This window comes from Mytilus galloprovincialis, chromosome 9 (genome assembly GCF_965363235.1).
Source record: "Mytilus galloprovincialis chromosome 9, xbMytGall1.hap1.1, whole genome shotgun sequence".
Taxonomy (NCBI): Eukaryota; Metazoa; Mollusca; class Bivalvia; order Mytilida; family Mytilidae; genus Mytilus; species Mytilus galloprovincialis.
In genome coordinates, this window is record NC_134846.1 from 60,393,300 (window position 1) to 60,418,140 (window position 24,841).

General features: G+C 31.5%; 1 protein-coding gene across 1 annotated transcript in view; it reads right to left on the minus strand.

Annotated features, from left to right (window-relative positions):
- Positions 1 to 1,872: 1,872 nt before the first annotated feature.
- LOC143045491 (diacylglycerol kinase epsilon-like) overlaps positions 1,873 to 24,841 on the minus strand; it is a 31,877-nt gene continuing 8,908 nt past the window's right edge. The window contains exons 3-10 of the mRNA XM_076218037.1: positions 24,449 to 24,592; positions 23,766 to 23,914; positions 22,250 to 22,307; positions 20,852 to 20,962; positions 12,766 to 12,837; positions 11,561 to 11,691; positions 5,968 to 6,079; positions 1,873 to 4,701 (exon numbers count right to left, since the gene is read on the minus strand). Coding sequence (XP_076074152.1) covers positions 4,561 to 4,701; positions 5,968 to 6,079; positions 11,561 to 11,691; positions 12,766 to 12,837; positions 20,852 to 20,962; positions 22,250 to 22,307; positions 23,766 to 23,914; positions 24,449 to 24,592 — 918 coding nt within the window. The 3' untranslated portion in view covers positions 1,873 to 4,560. The remainder of the gene's footprint in view (positions 4,702 to 5,967; positions 6,080 to 11,560; positions 11,692 to 12,765; positions 12,838 to 20,851; positions 20,963 to 22,249; positions 22,308 to 23,765; positions 23,915 to 24,448; positions 24,593 to 24,841) is intronic.

Sequence of the window (24,841 nt, forward strand, 5' to 3'; positions counted from 1 at the left end):
CGGCGAAATTGTGTCCCCGGCGAATATGGGCCCCCTACTCTAAAAATAAATGTAATTTTTTTCTGTGAAAAATTCAAAATACTATGTTTAAACACAGTAGCAAAATATCAGGCATATGATTAATTGCAAAACAACTATATCTACAAGGATGAAGCACAATAATACTTAAAACAAGTAACTGTGACTCATATAACTGTGCCCAAAAATATTAATCTTGTGTATGAAATACAGTCATCAAACCATTATTAAATCATTAATAGTAAATTCTCCAAATTGTTTATTTTTACATGCTGGTAAAACTTAATTGGAATATAACCATCAATCTAATACTTATACATATAGTTACAAGGGAGATATGAATACAGAAGCCCAAAGATAGCACACCAAATTGTAAGTTTAGTGTGACAGTGTCACTACCCTATTTTCTGAGTTTTTAATACAGTATTCAGCCTTATTTTGGACTTATGTATTTATTATATAGATACTTTTAGTTTAAATAATATGTTTATGACTAAACAAGAGTTGTGATGACAAATTTTACAACTTACAAGGGTCAAAGTTCAAAGGTATATAAATTCAAACAATTCCTGGTATTATTGCATGAAATTGACCAAATCCATTATTCAAAGACAATGTGGTATGTAGCCTCTTTTAATCTTTTCTATTCAAAGTATTTGGCACACCACGTAAATTATATTTCTCTGGTGTTGGTCATAATTTGCTCAGTTGTTGAGAGAAAAAAAGTCATCATTGTTTTTTTCTGGCAGTAGTTGTTCACTTCATCTGTGTCACAAATAAGTTTGGGAAATCACTAACAATTGAAATTAAAATGATTGTATTCAGTCAGTGTTCATATGGGACAAATTCATAAAATGATCAGAATTTTTAAAAGATTGCTAAAAATACAAAATTAATACAAAAAAATCTCCATAAAAACTAAATTTGATAACAAAATACATGAAATTTATAAGAGTCAAGTACATATATGTATTCATATCTAAAATATCAACAATATTATTCTATAATAAAGTAACTAAAACAGTATTATTCTATTTCAATCACTTAAAATGCTCACATATTTGAAATAAAATAAACACAAAATAAATAAATACAAAATTCTGTCATTATCAAATATTCACACAAATCCAGAATAAAAATTTCAGGTCAAAATTTGTCATGTAGTCCTTGAATATTGTCTAATGTCAATGTATACTTGGAATGTACAATTTTAAAATAGTTCCCATGGCAACTGTTTACTAACTTTCATATTTTTCAGTGTTGGTTTTTGTTGTCTTATCAAGTTTACCCCAGATTATTACCCATTTTTCTTCTGAAAAAAGGCAAAACTTTGTTTCACCTCAAATTAGTATTTTTTACAAATGAGCATCAACTATTTGCCACTGGACATTATGCAAGCAATCAATTAGCAGAACAGGAAGACATTCTTTGATCTCATCTTTTTTTTTTACTTTGAACAAACAACAGCCACTTATATTACAAAAATTGGAGTCACAACATTAACAGTACTGATGTAAATAGTCTTCTTGTCTTTTGTCCTAATTCTGATGTGATTAACATAGATAAATAAAACCCACTAATTCTTAATATAGACAATTATAGGACACTATTACGCTTTCCTTTCATTAAAACTGAATCTAATTTATTAACTTTACAAAATATATAGGACACCATAACACATGACAACATCAAAATCTTTGACAAGACGTCAAGATATTTCATTTGTTGTCTATTTTTTACATTAGTATTTATTTGACTCAAAGACTTCCAATAGCATGGACAAACATATACTGGAAATCACAACACCTTACAACATCAAAATCTTAAGACTAGATGTCAAGATATTTCATTTAATGTCAAATTACAAAACAATGATTAATTTGACTGGTGACTGACTGTCTCTGAAAAACAGCATGGACAAAAATACAATGCTTTACAACATCAAAATCTTAGGACTATAAGTCACACTATGTCATAGGTGATGCACTTATGAAGTCTATCAAATCTATTGTCAGATCCAACACAATGTTCACCATGTGTGTGTCGGTGTAAATTGATGATTATTCATCTTACTTAAGGAGTTGTTTCCCTTTGACAAAAACAATTGTGATTCGAAAAAGGACTTTTTAAAAATATGGCAAGGTGATACTTTTCTAAAAAAAAATTTTTTTTTTTTTATATCAGAACCCAAGTTTCCAGCAATTATTATTTTTTTTTTTTGTAAAAACCACAATAAGTCTTTTAAAACACACAGCGAAATATATGAATAATAGATGTTTTGTATTACTATTGCAACATCTGTACCATGAAACCATTAAAATGTTTAAATGTTCAACATTGAATTAATCAATATAAAATATGCAATAGCTATACATTTGATGCAAAAATAATTCACTGAATGTCATAAAAATCATTTATAAACCAATGTTTACATTCCTTGAACAAAGAAATTAATTCTTCAAAAGCAGGAAACATATTTTACTATCTAAGGATAGTACGTTTATATGACTATTTGATGTTAAGCCTAAAGAGTATTGAGATAAATTATGTAAAAATCGAAAACAAGATAAAGGTAAAATTTATCTTTTTGATCCTAAGAATGTAAATACTGATAATGCACATGCACATCTATTTAAACTACAAAGAAAGTGAAATGTTCAATCAACTGTCATCTAGAATGTCTTTTATTGTATTGGATTACCTGCTTTATCTAGAAACCAAAATTGTAATTTTTCATTGTTGTTCATAAAGGTATTGAGTGAAGAGGCTATCAAGCATACTTAGTGCAGAGTTACCTAAAATGTAAGCACACATAGTTGTAAATCATCAATGAAAATGATTTAATAAAGAACTTTAAATCATCTCTTTTTATGGCCATTTGTTAGTTATTTCTCTCAAATTTTCAAATCTAAACAAGAACTGATTTTTCAGCTTCTATGGAATAACCTTCAGCTTCCTTTCTTTAAATAAAGTGATCTTGTCTTTGAAACATTGACTTTCAGGAAGACATTTTTATACTTTTAGATCATATGACATTATTTGCTGGCAAAAAAAAATGTCTAGACTGCAAGCAGTTTTCAAAAAACTATTCAACAAGAGTTCATATTACACAGATCAGATTTTTAACTTTCACTTAGCATATTGCCCATTTTCAACATTGACTCAGCTTCAGAGTTTTTAAGATGGGTTGCACTCATTATTTATTCACTACAAACTTGACTAGTCAAATAGTATCAAAAGGACATCACTTTGACTATTTACAGTATGTTGCAAGCAAAGGATAAACAAATCAAAATTTTACCAATTTCAATTATGCCATGAGAGACTAGTAAAGTATTGTATAATTAGAAACATTGCGTGCTTATATTAATATTATTTGTTTTATACATGTCTTCATAAGTATGATTTACTTGTGTCCAATCCATTCAGTGGCGGATCCAGAAATTTTCATAAGTGGGCGCCCACTGACTGCCTAAGAGGGGGCCCTCCCGCTTCAGTCATGCTTCAGTGATTTCCTAAATAATCAACCAATTTTTTCCCAGAAAAGGGGGGCCTGGGCCCCCTGAAAAACCCTTTTAATCCGCCTCTGCCATTTGACTTTCAGTAAATAATATATATTTAAACAAATACCAATCCACAATAGTAACCATACCATATTTTACAGTATGCCAGCATTAAGGATACAGCAATAAGGATTCAGCAATCTTTTTAAGAGGTATTTTAATTTACATTAATCTCAATATGTTTTGAACTAACATATAATTGCATCATAAAGTATCATATAAATAAGGTTTTACATCTTTTCTTGATAAAAGTAGATATTGGGACATATAATAAATATAAGATAAGAGTAAATTGCACATTAATTATGCTTAATACACCAATTTTAAGTTAAGTTTATCCAAGTGAATGATTTGCAAATATTGGTCAACCTACTGTAGATTCATTTATTTTCGTGGTTATCAATTTTCGTGGATTGCTGAAAACTTGCATTTTCATGGATATCTGATTTCGTGGTTTTGCCAATCTTTGTATACAAAGCCTATTAAAGATATGTTATTCATTGGACATTTGAATTTGAAGTTCACCTGTACCCACGAAACCTACGAAAATTGCTATCCAACGAATAATAATCCACAGCATGCAAAGCTGAGGTCAAATAATTCCCAGTAAACCCCAAGGACTTGAAATTGGTGTATACATTAATGGAATTCATGATTAATTTGAGATCATCAATATATTATTCACTACACTAAACTATATTGAGCAAAATAACATTTCTGTTGAAACATTCTTGAAGCACTTGAAATCAGAAATAAATACAATTTAGCACTTATTGTATGCCTGGCAATACATATATCTCTAAATTCATTAACATCAAATGACACCATTGAAAGACAGATTAATAGTTTCTACAGTAACTAAAAGCATTAAAAATTTGTATCTGATCAGAAACAACATTTAAAATAGCATCATGATTGTGTCAGTTGACAATACTTGGATTTGTTACTCTCTTGAGGTTTAATCAACCTTTCAAGGTCGTCAACCATTGATATTCTGTCTTCCAGACTTTGATAACAGTCTGACTGTACTATGATGTGTAACCTCTATTTCAACTGGAGAAGACTGTTCCCATGGTTCTCCATCTACCTGCATTGGCACTTTTCCTTTCAGTATAGTTATCTGTTAGGAATAGAAAGTCGTAATTACAATTGTATTCATTATATGTATACCTTTCTTGCCTTTGTCCATTTACAAATCTCTATGACAAATTAAAAGAAACAGGGTTCCAATGTTACCTGCTAAAGCACATAATTTATATCTTTCTAAGGGAAATAACTCAAATATATTTAGTTATGTAGATTTGAATGTTCACTGCCAATTCATCTATGTTATGTCCAAGGGCAATAACTCCAATATATTTTGTAGATTGAATATTTCCTGCCAATGCAACATACTGTTGATTCATTATTTAATCGTTGTTTACCAATTTTCTTTAGTTTTGTGGAAACAGATGAACCACAAATTCCAATTTTCAACAAATAACATAGTTTCAATAGACTATGTATTCAGAGATTGGCAAAACCAGGAAATCTAATATCCATGAATATTGCAGTTTGAAGCAATCCAGGAAAATTGAAACCCATGAAAGAAATGAATCTACAGTATTTTATCTGTCCAAGGACAATAACTCCAATATGATTTTGTAGAATTGTATGTGTGAGAGCAAATACAAATTAAATCTGATGAACATATGAATATTATCTTTATTTCCAAGGGGCATATCTCATTTGAAAAAAGCTAATCAGCTTTAATTTTTGAACTCACCAAGGACATTGCAGAGCACTTATGAGACCATTTGGACAAACACACAAATTTTAATTAATATTACCAAGAGGCAAAATATCTTTCAAAAAAAATCCTGTGGATTTCATATTATTGGTTGGCTACCACTTTTTTTCATTTTCATGGGTACAGGAGAACCTGTATACAGTCATGGGTACAGGAGAACCTGTATACAGTCATGGGTACAGGAGAACCTGTATACAATCATGGGTACAGGAAAACCTGTATACAGTCATGGGTACGGGAGAACCTGTTTACAGTCATGGGTACAGGAGAACCTGTATACAGATAAGACATACAGTATCAGAATTAGACACCTATGTTGTATGTATAGTAAAGCTGATTTGTCATCACAGTTTTAAATTGAAAACATCAAGATAATTCATCTGTTTGAGATGAAAACAAAAAAGTTTCAGAAATACCTGGATTGTCTTGCCAGATAGGAAGTTTTTGAAAAAGTGTTGAAAAAGTTTTTTTTAACTGTTTAAAAAGCATAAATATTGCAAATTATGAATACATCCTTGAACCCCTCCTCCTTTATTTATGAATTCAATACATGTGCATACATTTCTATTTTGATTTTCATACAACGTATAAACATACCTTAACTTTCTTTGCCTGACCCAATCTTAGTGGTTGTGCTAAGCCCACTTGTAACTGTGCTATGTGGAATGAAGAATACAGTCCCATTACTTCTAACAAGCCATCATTGTAACTAAAAATGACAAAAAAATGTATAAAATAAATAGTGTACAATTTATTTATAAACAAGAATGTGTCCTAAGTACATGAATGCCCCATCCGCACTATCATTTTCTATGTTCAGTGGACCTTGAAAATGGGATAAAATCTCTAATTTGGCATTAAAGTTGGAAAGATCATATCATAAGGAAAATGTGTACTAAGTTTCAAGTTGATTGGACTTCAACTTCATTAATCAAAGAGCTGAAGAGCTCTGAGGGAAAAGACGGCCATTGTTTCAATTTTTAGGGGGGTATCTTTTGATAGTCTACATACAAAGAATGAGCAAAAGAACAGCTAGAACATATAGAAAGGCTAACAATAATGAAACTAATTGTTGTTTATTGTTATTTCATTTCCTTAGTCAAGAATTCATCATAGAGACAATTTGGACCAATGAGATATGCACCTTCTAAATCAAAACATTTGATTCAAGTTGGGAGTTAATTATCTAAAATTCAATTGAATTTAACAACTACTACAATATATTTTAGAATTTTAATTATGTACAACTGAACGGCAGGCTAAGACCATTCTCAATTTTTTGTGACAGTATTCTCAAGAAAGTGAGGACTGAAAAATCTTTTCAGTTTTAATTTTCCATTGATAAAGTTCCCAGTTACAACTCTCATCACAGGGATACATGTACTTATAAAATCAAATATGACTGATATAAGCTGTGTGAAGTTTGTTTCCAGATCCCACATTTTGATATATCTGTTAAATAGCTTTAAACTACAAAAAGCAATATTTAAAAAAAACTAGAGGCTCTAAAGAGCCTGTGTCGCTCACCTTGGTCTATGTGAATATTAAAGGAAGCAGATGGATTCATGACAAAATTGTGTTTTGGTGATGGTGATGTGTTTGTACATCTTACTTTACTGAACATTCTTGCTGCTTAAAATTATCTCTATCTATAATGAACTTGGCCCATTAGTTTCAGTGGAAAATGTTAGTAAAAATTTACAAATTTTATGAAAATTGTTAAAAATTGACTATAAAGAACAATAACTCCTAAGGGGGTCAATTGACCATTTCGGTCATGTTGACTTATTTGTAAATCTTACTTTGCTGAACATTATTGTTGTTTACAGTTTATCTCTATCAATAATAATATTCAAGATAATGACCAAAAACAGCAAAATTTCATTAAAACTAACAATTCAGGGTCAGCAACCCAACAACGGGTTGTCCGATTCATCTAAAAATTTCAGAGCAGATAAATGTTGACCTGATAAACAATTTTACCCCATGTCAGATTTGCTCTAAATGCTTTGGGTTTTGAGTTATAAGCCAAAAACTGCATTTTACCCCATGTTCTATTTTTAGCCATGGCGGCCATCTTGGTTGAATGGCCGGGTCACCGGACACATTTTTCAAACTACTAACCCAAAAGATGATTGTGGCCAAGTTTGGATTAATTTGGCCAAGTAGTTTCAGAGGAGAAGATTTTTGTAAAAGATTACTAAGATTTACGAAAAATGGTTAAAAATTGACTATAAAGGGCAATAACTCCTAAAGGGGTCAACTGACCATTTCAGTCATGTTGACTTATTTGTAAATCTTACTTTGCTGAACATTATTGCTGTTCATAGTTTATCTCTATCTATAATAATATTCAAGATAATAACCAAAAAGAGCAAAATTTCCTTAAAATTACTAATTCAGGGCCAGCAACCCAACAACTGGTTGTTCGATTCATCTGAAAATTTCAGGGCAGATAGATCTTGAACTGATAAACAATTTTACCCCACATCAGATTTGCTCTAAATGCTTTGGGTTTTGAGTTATAAGCCAAAAACTGCATTTTACCCCATGTTCTATTTTTAGCCATGGCGGCCATCTTGGTTAGATGGCCGGGTCACCGGACACATTTTTCAAACTACTAACCCAAAAGATGATTGTGGCCAAGTTTGGATTAATTTGGCCCAGTAGTTTCAGAGGAGAAGATTTTTGTAAAATATTACTAAGATTTACGAAAAATGGTTAAAAATTGACTATAAAGGGCAATAACTCCTAAAGGGGTCAACTGACCATTTCAGTCAAGTTGACTTATTTGTAAATCTTACTTTGCTGAACATTATTGCTGTTTACTGTTTATCTCTATCTATAATAATATTCAAGATAATAACCAAAAACAGCAAAATTTCCTTAAAATTACTAATTCAGGGGCAGCAACCCAACAACGGGTTATCCGATTCATCTGAAAATTTCAGGGCAGATAGATCTTCACCTGTTTAACAATTCTACCATTGTCATATTTGCTCTAAATGCTTTGGTTTTTGAGTTATAAGCCAAAAACTGCATTTTACCCCTATGTTCTATTTTTAGCCATGGCGGCCATCTTGGATGGTTGGCCGGGTCACCGGACACATTTTTTAAACTAGATACCCCAATGATGATTGTGGCCAAGTTTGGTTTAATTTGGCCCAGTAGTTTCAGAGGAGAAGATTTTTGTAAAAGTTAACGACGACGACGGACGACGGACGACGACGGACGACGCCGGACGCCGGACGCCAAGTGATGAGAAAAGCTCACTTGGCCTTTTAGGCCAGGTGAGCTAAAAATGAAAAAAAAAATGACCACTACAATAATTATGTTAGTACGCAAAATTATTTTTTAATTGATGACTACTTATCATATATATACTTAATGTGACATTTTTAGTGTTCAGATACATTAACTTTCATTTTAGTGGGTAATTACTCATCAATTGAGGTGCTCCTTAATTGGAGAAAGATTCTAAAAACATAACTTTACAGAAAGAATGAAAACTGCAGTTGCTCTCCCCAATCTCAATAGGTATAAACTACAATAAGCAACATTTAATTTTTATTAATTTTTTTTTTAACCATTTCAATAATTATGTTGGTACACAAAATTTTTTTTTATATAGAAGACTACTTATCATATACTAAATGTCACATTTTAAGTGTTCAGAAACATTTACTTTGATTTTAGTGTATAATTACTCATCAATGGAGGTGCTCCTGAGTTGGAGGAAGATTCTAAAAACAGAACTTTACAGAAACAATGAAAACTGTCGTTTCTCTCCCCAATCTCATGTATCCCCATTGACATTGTTTACCACGAAAGTTGACCTACAAATTATCTGATTATAGCCTCAGATTAAAGCATTGCATGTTGGGGTGTGAATGATCTACACTACAGCAAACATCATTAGGTTTACATTTTACAAATACGGATTTTAAATTAGTATACAAATACTGTGACTGGTTTTTATAATGAATACAGGATATCCCTGTGTGGCATTCCAACAATGACGTCACTAGGTTAGATATATTTAGAATATTTCTTAATACTGATTTTTCCGGACTGTAAAAGAAACGTATATAGTGTAAGGGAAAGCTCAATATACGATAATTTCACGAGAAACAGAAGGGAAATGTGTAAAAAATGTATTTAAAGTCAATCTGTTCTCCTTGTCATCAATTTCAGTATGACATTTTGAGGGGGTTTCCAAACTATCAAAACAAAATGATTGCATGAGGGAATGATACTCTGGCCAACCCCATTAGGGAATTGACGGCTTGAAGCCGTCTTTCCCCAAAACTACTCCACCGAAAACTTTAACCTGAAGCGGGACGAACGGACAAACGAACGAACAAACGAACGAACAGACGGACCCACAGACCAGAAAACATACTGCCTATAAATGCGGCATAAAAATAACATTATAAAATGCATGTTTATATACTACTTTCTATAGCAATGTCATAATCAATTGTAAGTTAGAGAAAATTCTTTAATAATCAAGAATCGAAAACATAAATCATCAGAAGTTTAAATAAAATTGTTAAGTTCCACCAAATTTCCCTCAATACTAATTTATTATGACCAGCCCCATGTTAGGCTATGTAAAACCGTTATCAACATATTTCTATCTGATTTATGTGTAAGCTTGACCACTGACTAAAAAACTTTATATGAAAGTCCTTCAAACTTTTATTTAGTTAGGGGTTTATATTAGCCAATTTAATAGTATTCAAATAAAGAACAGTTTTAGCTTCTAAATTGTATTCTAGTAGCAACTATGAAGTACAGATTTTCTTCACGCTCTCACCGTAACTATTTTGGATTTATACGTACTATATGAACTTCCGGTTTAAAGAAATACAACTTTCCCAGTTGTTATTCTTGGTTTTGACTTATTTTAACACTCCTTTAGTGTCTAGAATCATTTACAATCATTTTCAACTTATACTTTAAGATAGAAAACAGGTTTCTCCACGAAAATACCGCTAGCAATCACAAAAGATTTGAAATAACCGAGTTCCATCAGACATTTTCAAGCAGTTACAAAATTTCTTTTCATGAATTCTGATGCGAAAGAAGGATGTGGACATTATAAGCCTGAGTATGGTAATGTGGAACAAACAAGCAACAGTACCAATCAACAGACAAACAGGCACTAAATACTTCAAATACCCAGACTACATTGGGCTAGGTCATAGACTGAAACTGCTTCAGATCCAAAACAAATAAAAAGTGCACTTAACAAATCTCACAATTATTATTAATACTCTGAATCAAAAGTAGTAAATATAACCTGACAGATTCAATCTGATAACACAAATAGTGCACTTAAAAATATAAACAAAAAATATCAAATTCAATGCTAATAATGTCATTTTCTTGGAGAGAGCTAATTGAATAAGCCAATTTATTTACAAAGATGTTGGGAAGAATACTTCAAGATAAAAATATGCAGTTAAAATTCCCATTTTCTCACCCTAGAATCATGGGAACTGAAAAAACAACAGCTTGCTAGAAATAATGACAGATTAAGGCTGATTCTAGTGCTAAATGTTTACAACTTTGATTCTGTTTATCTTAAATTATTTACATTTAAAAGCATTTACATGTTTATTTGACAATCTTTGTTACAGATATTTTCTGTGTCACTCAACATTCTGCATCAGAATTGCTATTTAAAAAAACTTGTACTTTAACATAAATTAATGTACTTCATCTGCAACTTTGCAAAAATTCCATCCAAAGAAAAACTTAGAGTTTAAGGATATTGTGCATGTGATCCCAGATACCTCCCCCCCTCCCGTCATAGCATAACTAGCAGTACTTTGTAACTATTAAAATTCAAATATTAAAATTTAGCTGTATAAATGTATATTGGTGTACAGAAAAGTGTTTAATTAAAAATGTTTTGTCCTGCCTCAGTAAAAATAAATAAATGTTTTCACTTTATGTTGACATTGGATTATTCTATAAAGCCACCTTTAAAACAGCAGCCTCTAGCTTGTTGTATAACTTGACTCATTCTGAAGAGTAACAAATATATATTTCTTCCAGATTGATAATTGATTTGTTAGGGTCAGACAACCTCGATTAATCCATTGCGAAGTCAGTAACAAATTTAAACACATGATAAAGCATCTTTTTAGAACAGACAATTTTGAAGTTCGTGATTACTAACCTTGGAACTGCCAATCTGCCATTTTCCGTTTCTGTTCCCCATGGTTGACAGCCTCCTCCCCAGCTAGGAATGTTCAATATAACAACACCTTCAATATCTGGTAAATGTAATACTCTCCCATCTAACTCCAACTTAAAACAAAAGCAAAGAAGAAGGTATAAGTTAGGACTAAATTTCATAATAATTATCAATTACCTTTTCTAGGTTTTACTGCTGTCCTAAAAAAACATTAAAGGCTAAGAGACTGTTACATTGTACAAAATTAATGCTTTTTCAACTCCGTCCAGGGGAGTCAATCATATTATAATTTTATATTTTGTTTTCAGGTCAATGTTGTCCACCTTAAACTAGGTTGATAAAGTTGCCATTAGGGAATTTTATTTGAAACTCTTAATTCTGTTTTAAAGGGGGAAATCCTCCAAATTGCACAACAAAGGTTCAAAGTCTGATCCTCATAGAATATAGAATAAGATGAGAAAATGAGTCAAACTAGGTATGATTCATTCTTATTTTGATATGCAAATGAAAACTTTTTTGTTCTGCCTTCTGATCTGTTTTGCATTGTGTGTGTTGCCTACAAATGTTATTTTATCATCACAGAGACTTTTAATTATATTCAGTACTGTACTTAACAAGAGCCAAATCTATTTTCCTTATAAAAGATAATTCTAAAGAACATATGATGTCTTTAAGGTGGTACCTAACACTACAGGGAGATAACTCTGTAAAATCAGCTAAACGTTTTAATTATGTTGTGTTGTAAGGGAATATTAAGCTTCTCAATGATCAAAATTAGTGTTTGTCAAACTGCTATATAACCAGTGTATTTTTTCTGATAAATTGGTTGGTTCAAATTTTTTGTCAAAGGGTCAAAGTAAATGCTATGTCAAAATTTTATGAAAATTAAACAAGCCAAATTAATTTTAGTGCAAGTGTTGGGTACCACCTTAATTGGACATAAATCACTAGTATATTCTTTTGGTTTATTTTTTTTTGGTAATTGCAAAAAAAAAAATTATAAACAGAATCCATCTAATTTGAACAACTTTGAAATATCCTCTTAGAAAATAAGAAAAATATCTGTTTAAAAACATATGCTTAAAATGAAAAAAAAACCAACCCAACTTGAGCTGTATTAGTAATATGGAAATGGTAAAGAGATTAATCTAAAATAGTTACACCCAGTTTATATTGTATACACTCACCTTAATTTTCTTGTGAAGGTTACAGCACTCTCTTCCTACAACATCTTTGGTACCAAATGCTAAATAACATAACTGAAAAGAAATAAAAACTGTAAAAATAAACAAAAAATGAGCTGTCAAATTGAAAGCAAACTTGGTTTTCCATATTTTGTTTTGAAAGGTGCTTTCATATCTTTTAACCTGCAACATTCTACACTTATTTCAAATCTATCAAGGACCATTACTCCTGAACAACAAAAAATGAAAATCAATGATATTAATTTTGCCCTTTATTTTGTCATCAGTAACAGCATGTTCAGATTTTAAAAGCATTGGCTGAAAAATAAGTATAATTGCACAGATATAACACAAAGTGCACATTTCCAATATATCAAGGACCATAACTCCTGAATAGCAATCAACATTATCAAACATTACCTTCAGTTTGTCATCAGTAACAAAATACTAAAATTATAAGGGCACTGGTTCAACAGTTCATAAGTAACTGCAGTGAAAATATATATCAAGGACCATAACTCCTGAACAGTATAAGACAAAATCATTAATATTAATTTTGATCTTTTTTATAAGAGTATTTATCATCTAACATATTTTTTCAATGAACCTCTATCAAATGATGCTGTTAAAATGTTTTATCTTTAAATTTCACTAGCACACACCCGCGAAATCGCGGGCATATACAGCTTGTGAACTGTTTTAGGATGACTTTTTGTAAAAGATATTTTGTATGGAGAATTTCATTACTTGAAAGGTATCAAAAGCCCTCTCCCTTTTTCCGAAGTCCGATATTTGTTTCCTTTCTGTTTAATTCAATTATGTTCGTGTTTCTGGCCTCAGGCTACAATTATTCTTCTCCTTTGCTACAATGCATCTTTTGGTAAAAGTCAAATTAAATTAAAATTTTACGCCACTTCAAACATGAAAAAAATGTAATTGCTTATATATAGACCATTATTAGTCTAATAAAATATGCTTCTAGAACAATCCATCAGTAATGCCAATGGTAGGATATGAATCTTGTATAAATGACTAAGACCGACTTAGGCTAATTTGAGGGGTGGTCGGAGGGGTCCTTAAGTTCCGAAATCCCGGGCTTAAAAACATGAAATCCTGAGATGTAGAATTTAAAGAAATTCATATCCCGAAATCCCGAAATCGAAAAATATATTCCCGGATCAATCCCCAAATCCCGAGCTTTAAACACCCGATTCCGACGTTCTGACAAAGGTCCTGACTCCCTCTAATCTTTACCTTACTTTCATTTTTGCCAAATCACTACTTCCACTTTCAACAATAATTTTTTTATGTCCCTCCTATTTATCTGTGAAACGTTCGACTCGTTCCTTTCGTTCGTTCATCCGTCCATCTGTCCCGCTTCAGGTTCAAGTTTTTGGTCGAGGTAGATTTTGATGAAGTTGAAGTCCAATCAACTCGAATCTTAGTATTAAATATAATGCCGATGTGGCATCCGTGTGCTTTAGACACATTCTTGTTTCAACATGTTTTACTTAGTTTAATATATATGCAACTGGTTTGACCCCTTAAATAGTAAACATTTCAAAGAAAACAGTAGACAGAATACAGAAAGTCTCTATATATTAAAGTAGAATAATCGTAGTTTACATGTAGATAAACGCGAAAAATAATTGTCCTCTCTAAGGAGGTATAATAGTTGTGGTTCTTGCGATGTAAACACCATGATTTAGAGAATGCTTTGATTGGCTTATTTATTTTTCATTTTTGTTATCTATCATACGATTGGTTGTACTTGTGTATGATTCAACCCGGAAGTCTTATCTATGACTAAACTTAGGTATAATAGTAGTGGTTCTAACGATCTAAAAACCACGATCTCGACAACGCTCTGATTGGCCTAGAGTTTTTTTCATTTCTGTTATCTATCATACGATTGGTTTTCAATGTTTAAACCGGTAGTCATGCCAGACTTAAAAGTCAGATGACAGAAACTCACTGCTTTATTATATAGAGAGTCTCTATATATTATAGGAGTATATTAATCATAGTATACATGCAGATAAACGCGAAAATAATTCTTCTTTCCCCGTCGGAGAACGTATGAAAATTATGTGTAAGTTAAAACCGAGGTGTAATAGTAGTGGTTCTTACAATATAAAAACCTTGATAAGGACAAAGCTCTGATTGGCTTATTTATTTTTAATTTTTGGTATCTATCATACGATTGGTTTTCAATGTTAAAACCGGAAGTCATGTTTGACATAAAACTCCGTTTGATAACGGAAACAATATTCAGACGCATTTATTTTCGTTTTTCTCCCAAATTAACCCAAACTGAATAGTCATAAGAATGGATGACAAATGCGACTACGCATTGTACCTATAGGACACAGAGGCATGATGATTGATTTATTGTGGGAGGAAGAGAAGCGACACACAAAATGAGGTCTTCTCGTTTAATAGTATAGATACTACTCTTCTGCTTGTTGACATATTTATTATTTATAGCTGATTCTAAAGGTACCAGTCTTGTATTACAACTCCAGTTTCCGGGGCATGTCAAAACATGGAGGGAACAAGGAGGGAAACAAAATAGTCCATTTTTTTCTGTACTCAATTTTTTTCTATCTGATTATAGGTTTTTGCTGAATCTAAACATAAATATATAGATTCAAAAAAAAAATCTTGCATCTTTTTGGGGATATCAATCCAGGAAAGTGGAAGGATATCATGTTTTATACTGGAAGTGGTGCGACCTAGTAAAAACAGCAAACAGAAAGTAGAAAAACAATGTTTTGACTTCAGCGTTACGTAACTTTTAATTCTACGTGGCATGACACACTTTTTTTTCTCGAATTAAATCAAAATTTCACATAAGTACATACATAATATGAACATGAATTTTTTTTTTCTATGTAGCATTTTTTATTTTTTTATTTTCAAAGTTCAGCTGTTTTGCATGTAAGCCTATGAAGCAGTCAATTACAAGACGCAACCAAAATGGATTGGTACAGGTGAAAAATTTGACTTCTCAATTTTAACAAAAGGAATAATTGAGTAAGCTGAATATTTCAAATAGATCACAGACTGGAATTAATATACCAGTACATGAACACTTGAAAAATTGGATCATTCAAATTAAAGAATTAGGCCACCTGTTTATACTTTTTTTTTTGTAACTTCAGGATACCATCTAAAATTTCATGATGGTTTTCAATAACAACTTCTGCATTAGAAATATGTGCTATCAGTATGAACATTAATTATGCTGTACCCTACTGCATGGTGTCAGATCTTACTCCTGATAAAGTGTTGATATGTAGGTAACATATATATCAGGTGACTGTAATGTTTTAACACTTGATGCAAAAACTTTCTTCATGTAAAATCTCAGTCATCAAGCTGTGTTAGACTATGGGGATAATACATAGTTCTGTAATTAAGCATGATATATAGGGTGTTATTGATAATAAAACACAGTCTGTCTGACAATTACTGAATAATTTGCCTTAGGTATACCAGTGTCTAAAACACAGGACAGGTTTATAACATACGGTACTGTAATTATTTTAACAGTTATGAATATTTGAAGGGTTTGGTTCATAAAAAAAAATTGCATACTAAAAATTTGTTTTTCTTAAAAATGATATGCCATAATTATTCTTATCAATAATATCAAAGTCCTATTTGTTTGAGGCCCTTATGTTTTCATGCTCTCTTTTTTGAAGTGTTTAAATTTTTGACTTTCCAAACTTGATGAGAACACATGTGTTTCATTTATTAGAATTCAACTTGACCTAATGTAAATCATAATTTAATAATTTCAAGAATGACATATTTTTCTTAAAATTAATTTCTAAGGAAAAGGTACGATAACTATAAGGATTGAAATGGCCCTTTTTCCTAGCTCCAATTTCTATTTAAGATTCATTGACCAATATCACAATGAATTACAGCTAATACAACGCCTGCATGTAATTTTTCCTAGGTTTAAATTTGGTTGAAATATATAACTAATGACTTTGGCAATGATGACCTATTTGAAGCATACAGTTTCTTTCTATCTATCACCATTTCAAAAATATTTGTCAAAAACTAAGGGGAACAAGCATTCAGTGAGTATTGCATGGCAAAACATAGTCCCCTACTGATTAAATATTCATTGTATTGGAACAAAGTTCTAAGGACCATTACTATGCAAAAATATAATCAGACCAAAACAAAATTACAATCGATCTGTAACTTGTCATGTAAAAAACATTTATCAATTTTGAAATCAACATAGTCAAGCATGATGAATAAAAGTGCGGACAACTGATTATTTGAGTGTATTTTCTAGGTCCAAGGATCATAACTCTGCACAAAATCATCAGACCAGAACAAAATCGAACTTGATTTGTAACTTGTCATGATAAAACAGTTTACCAAATCTTCAAGCATGATGAAAAAAAGTGTGGTAAACTGATTATTTGAGTGAGTTTTGTAAGTCCATAGACCAAAACTTTGAACAAAATCATTACACTGGAACAAAATCTAAACTTGATCTGTAACTTGCCATAATAAATATCAAATCAACATCTAAAAGCATGAAGAAACTGATTTGCCCGACTGACTGACTGACTGACAGACAGAAAGACGGAGTGCAAACCTAAAGTCTCCTTCAACTTAACGATTTGGGACTTAAAATAGTCATAAAAGGGCAATAACTTCTATAAGGAGTTGTCTGACAATTAAGGTAAAAAAGGTCAAAAGGCAGATCTTGAAATTCTTAAAAATTTCTACCTGCTATTGTCCCTTTATGCAAAGTTGTTTTTTTAGGATATTCTTGATTACTTGCATATTTCCCATCATATGTTCTATTTTTAGCATTGATCGTTATGTTGTTGACAGGTGTAATCACCTGGGATCATATATTAAAATAAATACACCCGAGGATAATTATCATATGGCCAAGTTAGTTTCTATATAGCACAAATATTTCAGGATATGATTTTTTTTTGTGGAAGTAAATGGCTGCCAAACTACATACACTAAGTGATAGCAATAGTCCACACTGACCCTTTTAAACTAAAAATAATGAAAGAAAAATGCTATATGCATTTATTCACTTTTAAAAGACAATATATAAATAACACATGGAAGATTGATTTTAGAGTGGGTAAATTTTTATCTTGTGTTATCTCAGTAATGAAAAGTAAGAATTAAATGAAATGCATATTAAAGAGTAGGGTCTTCATGGGAGATTATAGCAAAGCCATTATTAAGCCTTGTGAACATAGCAACTTAAAAATTATGTCAATATAGAATAAGGAGAGATGGTATAATTGCCATAACTTTAGTTAGTATGGAGGCTACAGACAAAAGGCTTTGTAATTCGCCTTCCTTTAATTTGAAGTGCAAGTGTCAAATTATGACTTTTGGCAGTTTGTAGTTTCAAACATGTTAAAGTCCAGTTTAAATCATTTCATAAGAGAGGGAATATTTCGAAAGCAACTACATGTATAGTACCCTTGAATGGATACTGGACTTGGTTTGATTTGAATTATTCTTCAAATCTTCTATCAAAATCTTATTTCCCTGAAGGTGCATTGTATAATTGTTCTACAATGAAAGGCTATAACGAGACTGTGCACATGGGTATAAATGGAAGACAAACTTAAGTTAGAGAACAGAAGCGAAAAAATTCAGCAATTTTTTCATTTGTAAGGAGGCATAACCCTAGAATGGTCTAATGACACCACCAAAATTCATTCTTTATCTGTGTTACATTGTAAGTGTTAATAAGGATTGTGTATAAGTTTCATAACATTTGGTTGAAACAAACTAAAGTAAGAAAGTCAGCATTTTTCCGTTTGTGAAGGGGCATAACTCTTGAACTGTAAAAGTGAGGCCACCAAAATTCAAACTATTTGTGTTGAGTGGTAATGAGCAATTTCACTGTGTGTATAAGTTTCATAACATTTGGTTGATGCAAGTTACGGTTAGAGAACAGAAACTAAAAATTCAGCAATTTTTCTTTTTGTGAAGGAGCATAACTCTTAAACGGTAAATGTGAGGCCACCAAAATGCACACAGTCACTGGATCTGTGTTTTGTGGTAATGTTTAAGTTTCATATCATTTGGTTGAGACAATCTAAAGGTAGAGAACAAAAATTCAAACTTGAAAATAAAACCCGAGAGCTTCAAATACAATAATTCGTTGAGAAGTAGGAGGAAAATGTGTTTAAAGACAATCTGTTGATTTGGGATCTCCATCTCATCAAATCAACATGAAATTTTGAGTTATTTCTAACTATAAAGATTAAAATGGTTGATTTGATCTCTTTCAGTCCAATTTGAGCATTCTGAAAATTTCAGCAACACCAAAGTTATAACATGTTATGCATGGATTGATGATCAGATCCCAGTTCATTTCATCAGTTCTTGAAAGAAAAGTCAAGTTTCAATTGGTTCACTGATTGTTTGAGGAAGATCTTTGGAATTAAGACCAAACTGATACTTGTTGGTCCCTTGAAGCCACATTGAACTTTTGCACAGGGGAATAACTCTAGAATGGTAGAAAAGTGACAACACAAAAATTTAAACTTGATCAGATCCAAAGTTAAAAATATAGTAAATATTTCATTAGAATATTTCTAAGAGGTTTGATTTCATTTAGCTTTATTTGTTCTTAAAAATATGATTTAAATTTAATTTCCCACATGGTTTCAATTTAAGCTATGTGTTAACCTGGTGGCACTAAATTTCTGATAATCCCTAGAGTAATTAAATTTGATAAAAAATCATAAACCAAAAAATCGGTCAACTTGGACATTGGTTTCAACAGATCTTATTTACTAAATAAAGTCCACCAAATTGATAAAAAGAATAAACATACAACAGGAAAATGTGATTTGATTGCTAATAAAACACCTATAGCTATTCAACCCAGTCCAAATGAATCCTATTTAAGAAACATTCAGCAGGCAACAATCAATAAACATTCAAATTTATTCATCAGTGCTGAAAAGATTTCTTTTTAATTCCTATATATGTGTAAAGGAGGATAACTGTTGGATTTTGTCAAAGTATTAAGATGCCCTGCTAATATGCACATCTTAGTTAGTGTCTAATTTTAATGCACAAAGATTTATGAGAATCTGATGCAGCAGGTAAGAGTTGCATTCAGCTAAAAAGAAATAATTCCGAATGCAATAGGTCTGACTCTTGAATTTACCAACAGACCAAAATGCTCAAATAAAGGGATTTGACAATGATTGGTTACTTAAAACATAAATTTTCATGAATTATAAAAAAGAAGAAGCATGTATCACCAAAGTGCAGTATAAATATTTCTGAGTTTAAAAGGCCATAAAAGCAACTTGATTAAGAACCAGCATGGGCTTCTTATATGCACACCTCCATATTAAGAAGTAACAATAATGTTAAAAACTCATAGAAATTTAATACAGCCTGCAGGAACAATGGCCGCCACAAAGTGCTGGTCATAAAGAAAAGTATATACTTTCTTTTAAGTTAAAGGAACACAATTCCAGATGTAATAAAGTGAAGAAAAAATCACAAGTTCTGCAAATAATCTTTTAAAATTTGCCAAAGGACTTCAAGTTAGTTCTGACTTATAAAGCTTGAGTGATAACAAGATGGACAGCCTGAATCTTGCATACTTGCAAAACTTTGATTATTAGAATATGAACATTTTCATAACAAAAGTAAGAAATATACCCCTGTAGTTAAGCACATAAAGAGGGAAAAATTAAATTTTTGTAACTGTACAAAGGTAGAAAACTCTGAATTTATTTAGCTTCCATGGTCATATCTTTGAAAACTTTGAATTTATTTAGCTACCATGGCCATATCTCTGAAAACTCTGAATTTATTTAGCTTCCATGGTCATATCTTTGAAAACTTTGCAATGATAAACTTCATTATATCACTGTAGTAACAACATCTGTTTATTCTGAAAGGCTTCTGCAGTACAAATTATCACGTTCACATTTATTCTTCAGTTTATAAATAAGCCAATGGGAGGTGCTTATGTATGAATGGAGGTTCAGTTGCCCAAACCAAATATACCCAAGCTATCACTAGTGTTGTATAATAAATCATGTACCTTATTGATGAGTCTGTGTGTAAACAGCCAAGGTCTGCTTTCTCTTTGTTTATGGAAGTTGAGAGTAACAAGAGCATCCACTCCTATTGATGCATAATTGTTCATAATCATCTGAAAAAGAATTAAAAATTTAAACTGTGAAATGGAGATGTGCTAAAAAGGCACTAATTGGCCTAAAAATTGAAGAATAAAAAAATTAGGCAATAATGCATAAAACTTATTGTTGAGAATTTAAAGTAAACTGTACTGTATGATCTTCAGAGATATCTTATGTTATATAGAATTTTGTACAGAAACTGCATATTTTCCTATATAATTGCGAGCAAGAACTTTTGAGCATGTGCAGGTACCATATATATACTCACATTTTTTTCTCTTTTGGCCATTTTATTTATCAAAACAGTTATGCAGACAAAACGCTTATATTACACATGATTTATTAATACATAATTTCTGTTCAAGTTATTTAACTTTTAATTTGATGTGCTGTGAGGTTGTGTAAATATTTGTATTGTTTCTGTATTTTTTTATGGCAACATCAGTCATTTAATGTCATTATTAAATGATATGAGCAAATCAGCCCTAATACTGATAAATCAGCATGTGCAATACTGAAAACCATCCACTGTCGATATAAATGCAAGATTTAATATTGCTCTTCGAACAGGGCCAATACGGAAAAAAACAGAGCCAATACAGAAAAAAGCAGGAAAAAAGCCGTTTTAGCTCCTAGGACTAATACAGGACATTCACTGCTTCCGGTTTTTAATTTTCTTACTCAATTACTTAACTTTGGAAGTATCGTTATGCATGAAAACATTTTTATATTTTTTTAATTAAAATCATAAAATAAACAGGTTAAATGATGTGCAATGTTTTGTAACTTCTTAAAGTTTTGAAACGGAAAAACAGGGCCAGCCAATACAGAAAAAAATCAGGAAAAAAGCCGGCCAATCTAATACAGGACGTTCACTTCTGGTTTTTAATTTTCGTATAATCATTAAATAAAAGTGTTATGAACTGGCTGTTTCTGTATTGGCACTGGTATAGATTCTCAGTCAGCTGTATTGGCTCTCGACCCTACTGGTTTCGAGGCCAATACAGCAAACCTAGAATCTATACCAGTGCCAATACAGAAACAGCCATGGCCAGTTATTTACACTATAGTATTTGTTAGAATTCCATGTTGATATTGTGTTCATATAAGAAAATGTTATTACAGTAAATTCAAAAATTTGTGTGTGTAATTTGTTCAATTAATTTTTTTCATTTACCTGCTTTTAATATAACTAAAAATAATTGGTATTTACAAATTATCTCATTACAATTTTAACAATTTTTTTCTTTTTTTTTCTGTCTAATATTCATGCTATTTAAAGATTGTCATACATTACTTACAGATTTGTTTTGGATGAGAACTGGATATTTTCTTTTACGTGTAATCTGTACATTCCACCTAAAATGTTGATATTAGTGCAATTTATTTCATATTTATTTAAAAAAATATTGATGACTTACTTAACATAAGAATAACTACAAATCCAGTTCATAATTGCATAAAAGCTGTATTATTTACACATTGGTATATATGCTACGTCTTTGGAATAAAATGTTTAAGGAATGACTATAATATTTTTTTTGTCTATGGAGAAATAACAAAATAAATGTAGTGCACACTAAATAATCCGCCTAGCGTGTTATTTTAAAGTGTGCACCACATTTTTAATGTTATTTCGAATAGACAGATAAAATATTACAGTTATTTCTTAAAAATTTAGTTCTAAATTCCATTTTAAACCAGAGTAATCCATGAAAAAATGTTGAAGACATCATGGTCACATGACTAAATTATGTCTATGAGCTAATAAACAAAACGAGCACAGTCAATCAGAAGATGTGTTACATCCAAAATTAATTTATTTAAATATAAATCTAGGTATTTTACCAAAGAAAAAAAGAATCTTTCTTTTGAAATGTGATATGTTACAGAAAAAAAATTGTTCATATGACTGATGAATCTTGAGCTGCTTTTACTGAAAAACCAATAGTTCTTGGGGTGTTAAAAGAGCAGCATAAAGATCTACTATTACCAATGTTGATCTGTGTTTAATTGTGTTAAAGGTGTCACACCACCAATTAAAAGTCCCTATCTGTTCAACCAAATTTTGCAATTTTTACAGCTTTCTAAATATTTTACCTTAAGTTTAACTTCATAGAAACTAGGTAAATCCTGAATTATAAAGGTGTCACCTTTCTGCATGCCAATTTTCAACATACATTCAAAATCATATAAGAAAGAAGAAAGCTCCTGAAAGGAGGTACCACTAAAAATAACCCCTGGTTTTCTGGAAATCTTAAATTAGTATACCATGGAGCGCATTAATTCTCAATTTTAAATGCAAACTCCTAGACAGGTAAAATTTGGCTCAAAATGGTCTTAATATATTTCTCTTTCAACAAAAGTTTCATTTCTGCAAATTTCTTGGTTAGTTTAGGTGAACAATGACATCAAATGCACTATTTTTTGTGCGAGTAGGCCTACTTTCACATACGTTCTAAATTTGAGGGAGTAATTGGTGGTATGACACCTAAAATTACTTTTCAAACCACCATTAAAATTTTTACATTTATTCTCTAAAAGGTTTTATCATTTACGTCGAGCAAGTGGTTAGTGGGGGCTGATTTTGATCAAATTGATAGAAATAGAAAATCAATTTGAATACAGTCTTCACGATGAACTTTTAAATCTACAGGCCCGGAGCTCAATTTTTGAAAATTTTTAGTTAGATTCTGTTGGCCTGTAGATATGATTTTTACAGGCCCGAGAGCAATTTTACTAGCCTGGGCTGCCTGGGCTGCCACTCGGCGTGAAGACTGTGAATATGAAGCATTAAAACAGACATCAATAACTCACCTATCTAACATGTCTGGCTCTGCCTTCTCAACTTGGTGCAGAACTGTGGATATTGCCATATCATGCATTGTGTGACCTTCACCCCAGCCTAGGACTCTGGACAAATCATTTCCTGTCCCTAGCGGTAATATTGCAACTAATGGAGGATTCTGTAAACAAAAGATAATTGCATATTTGTTTTAGACAGTTGGAATAAACATATATACACTTCACATAAATATGAGTCAAAACAAAATCAACAAGAATGTGTCCATAGTACACGGATGCCCCACTAGCACTATCATTTTTTATGTTCAGTGGACAATGAAATTGTAGGTGGAGCATAATAACTTAAAAGAAAACAGTTTAATAACTGCAAGTGAGTGAATGCGATTGAAAACTGCATAAGATAATAATCTTTCATTATCATTTACCATTATCAGTTTCTCCTAACCTAACCTTAACAAACTTTTAACAATTGTTGACATCATGTTGAAACTGGGGACACAAGTGCTATAACAGCAAGTGCTACAACAGCATCCATCAGTCTTCCTTTTTGACTTTGAGGCCGATGAGTGCATAATTATTTGTTCATGCTGGGACATTGACTTTAATAAAGAAGGAATTGTCAAATTTATCATGGTCAGAAGTTAGTTATAGACAAAACAATAGCTGTAAAGGAAAGAGGGTTCATTTAAGATTACCTTGAGTTGTAAATGGTTTATTGCATTCAGCACCCATCCTACAGATCCATCACCTCCACATACAAGAACTCTAAATGTAATATCTGGCAGCAAATGACACCACTCAAGACCGTTCTCTGGTGGGACATCATTCAAATCAATTACCTGAAAAGTAAGAAATCAGAGTTATTCAGTTATCTTGCAGCTAATGTACATTGTACATGTAACCATGCAAGACTAATGTTGTAAAATACTTTTACATTCTTTTATTATAGACATTTTCGTTTAATTGGTAAACGTCTTAACGTCGTTTACCGCGGTAATTACGTAACTGTATATTCGACGTCGCTACTTAGCGACGTTATTGTGTTCCTACATGTAGTTTAGATAAAGATTTCGTTCTATGAAGACGTT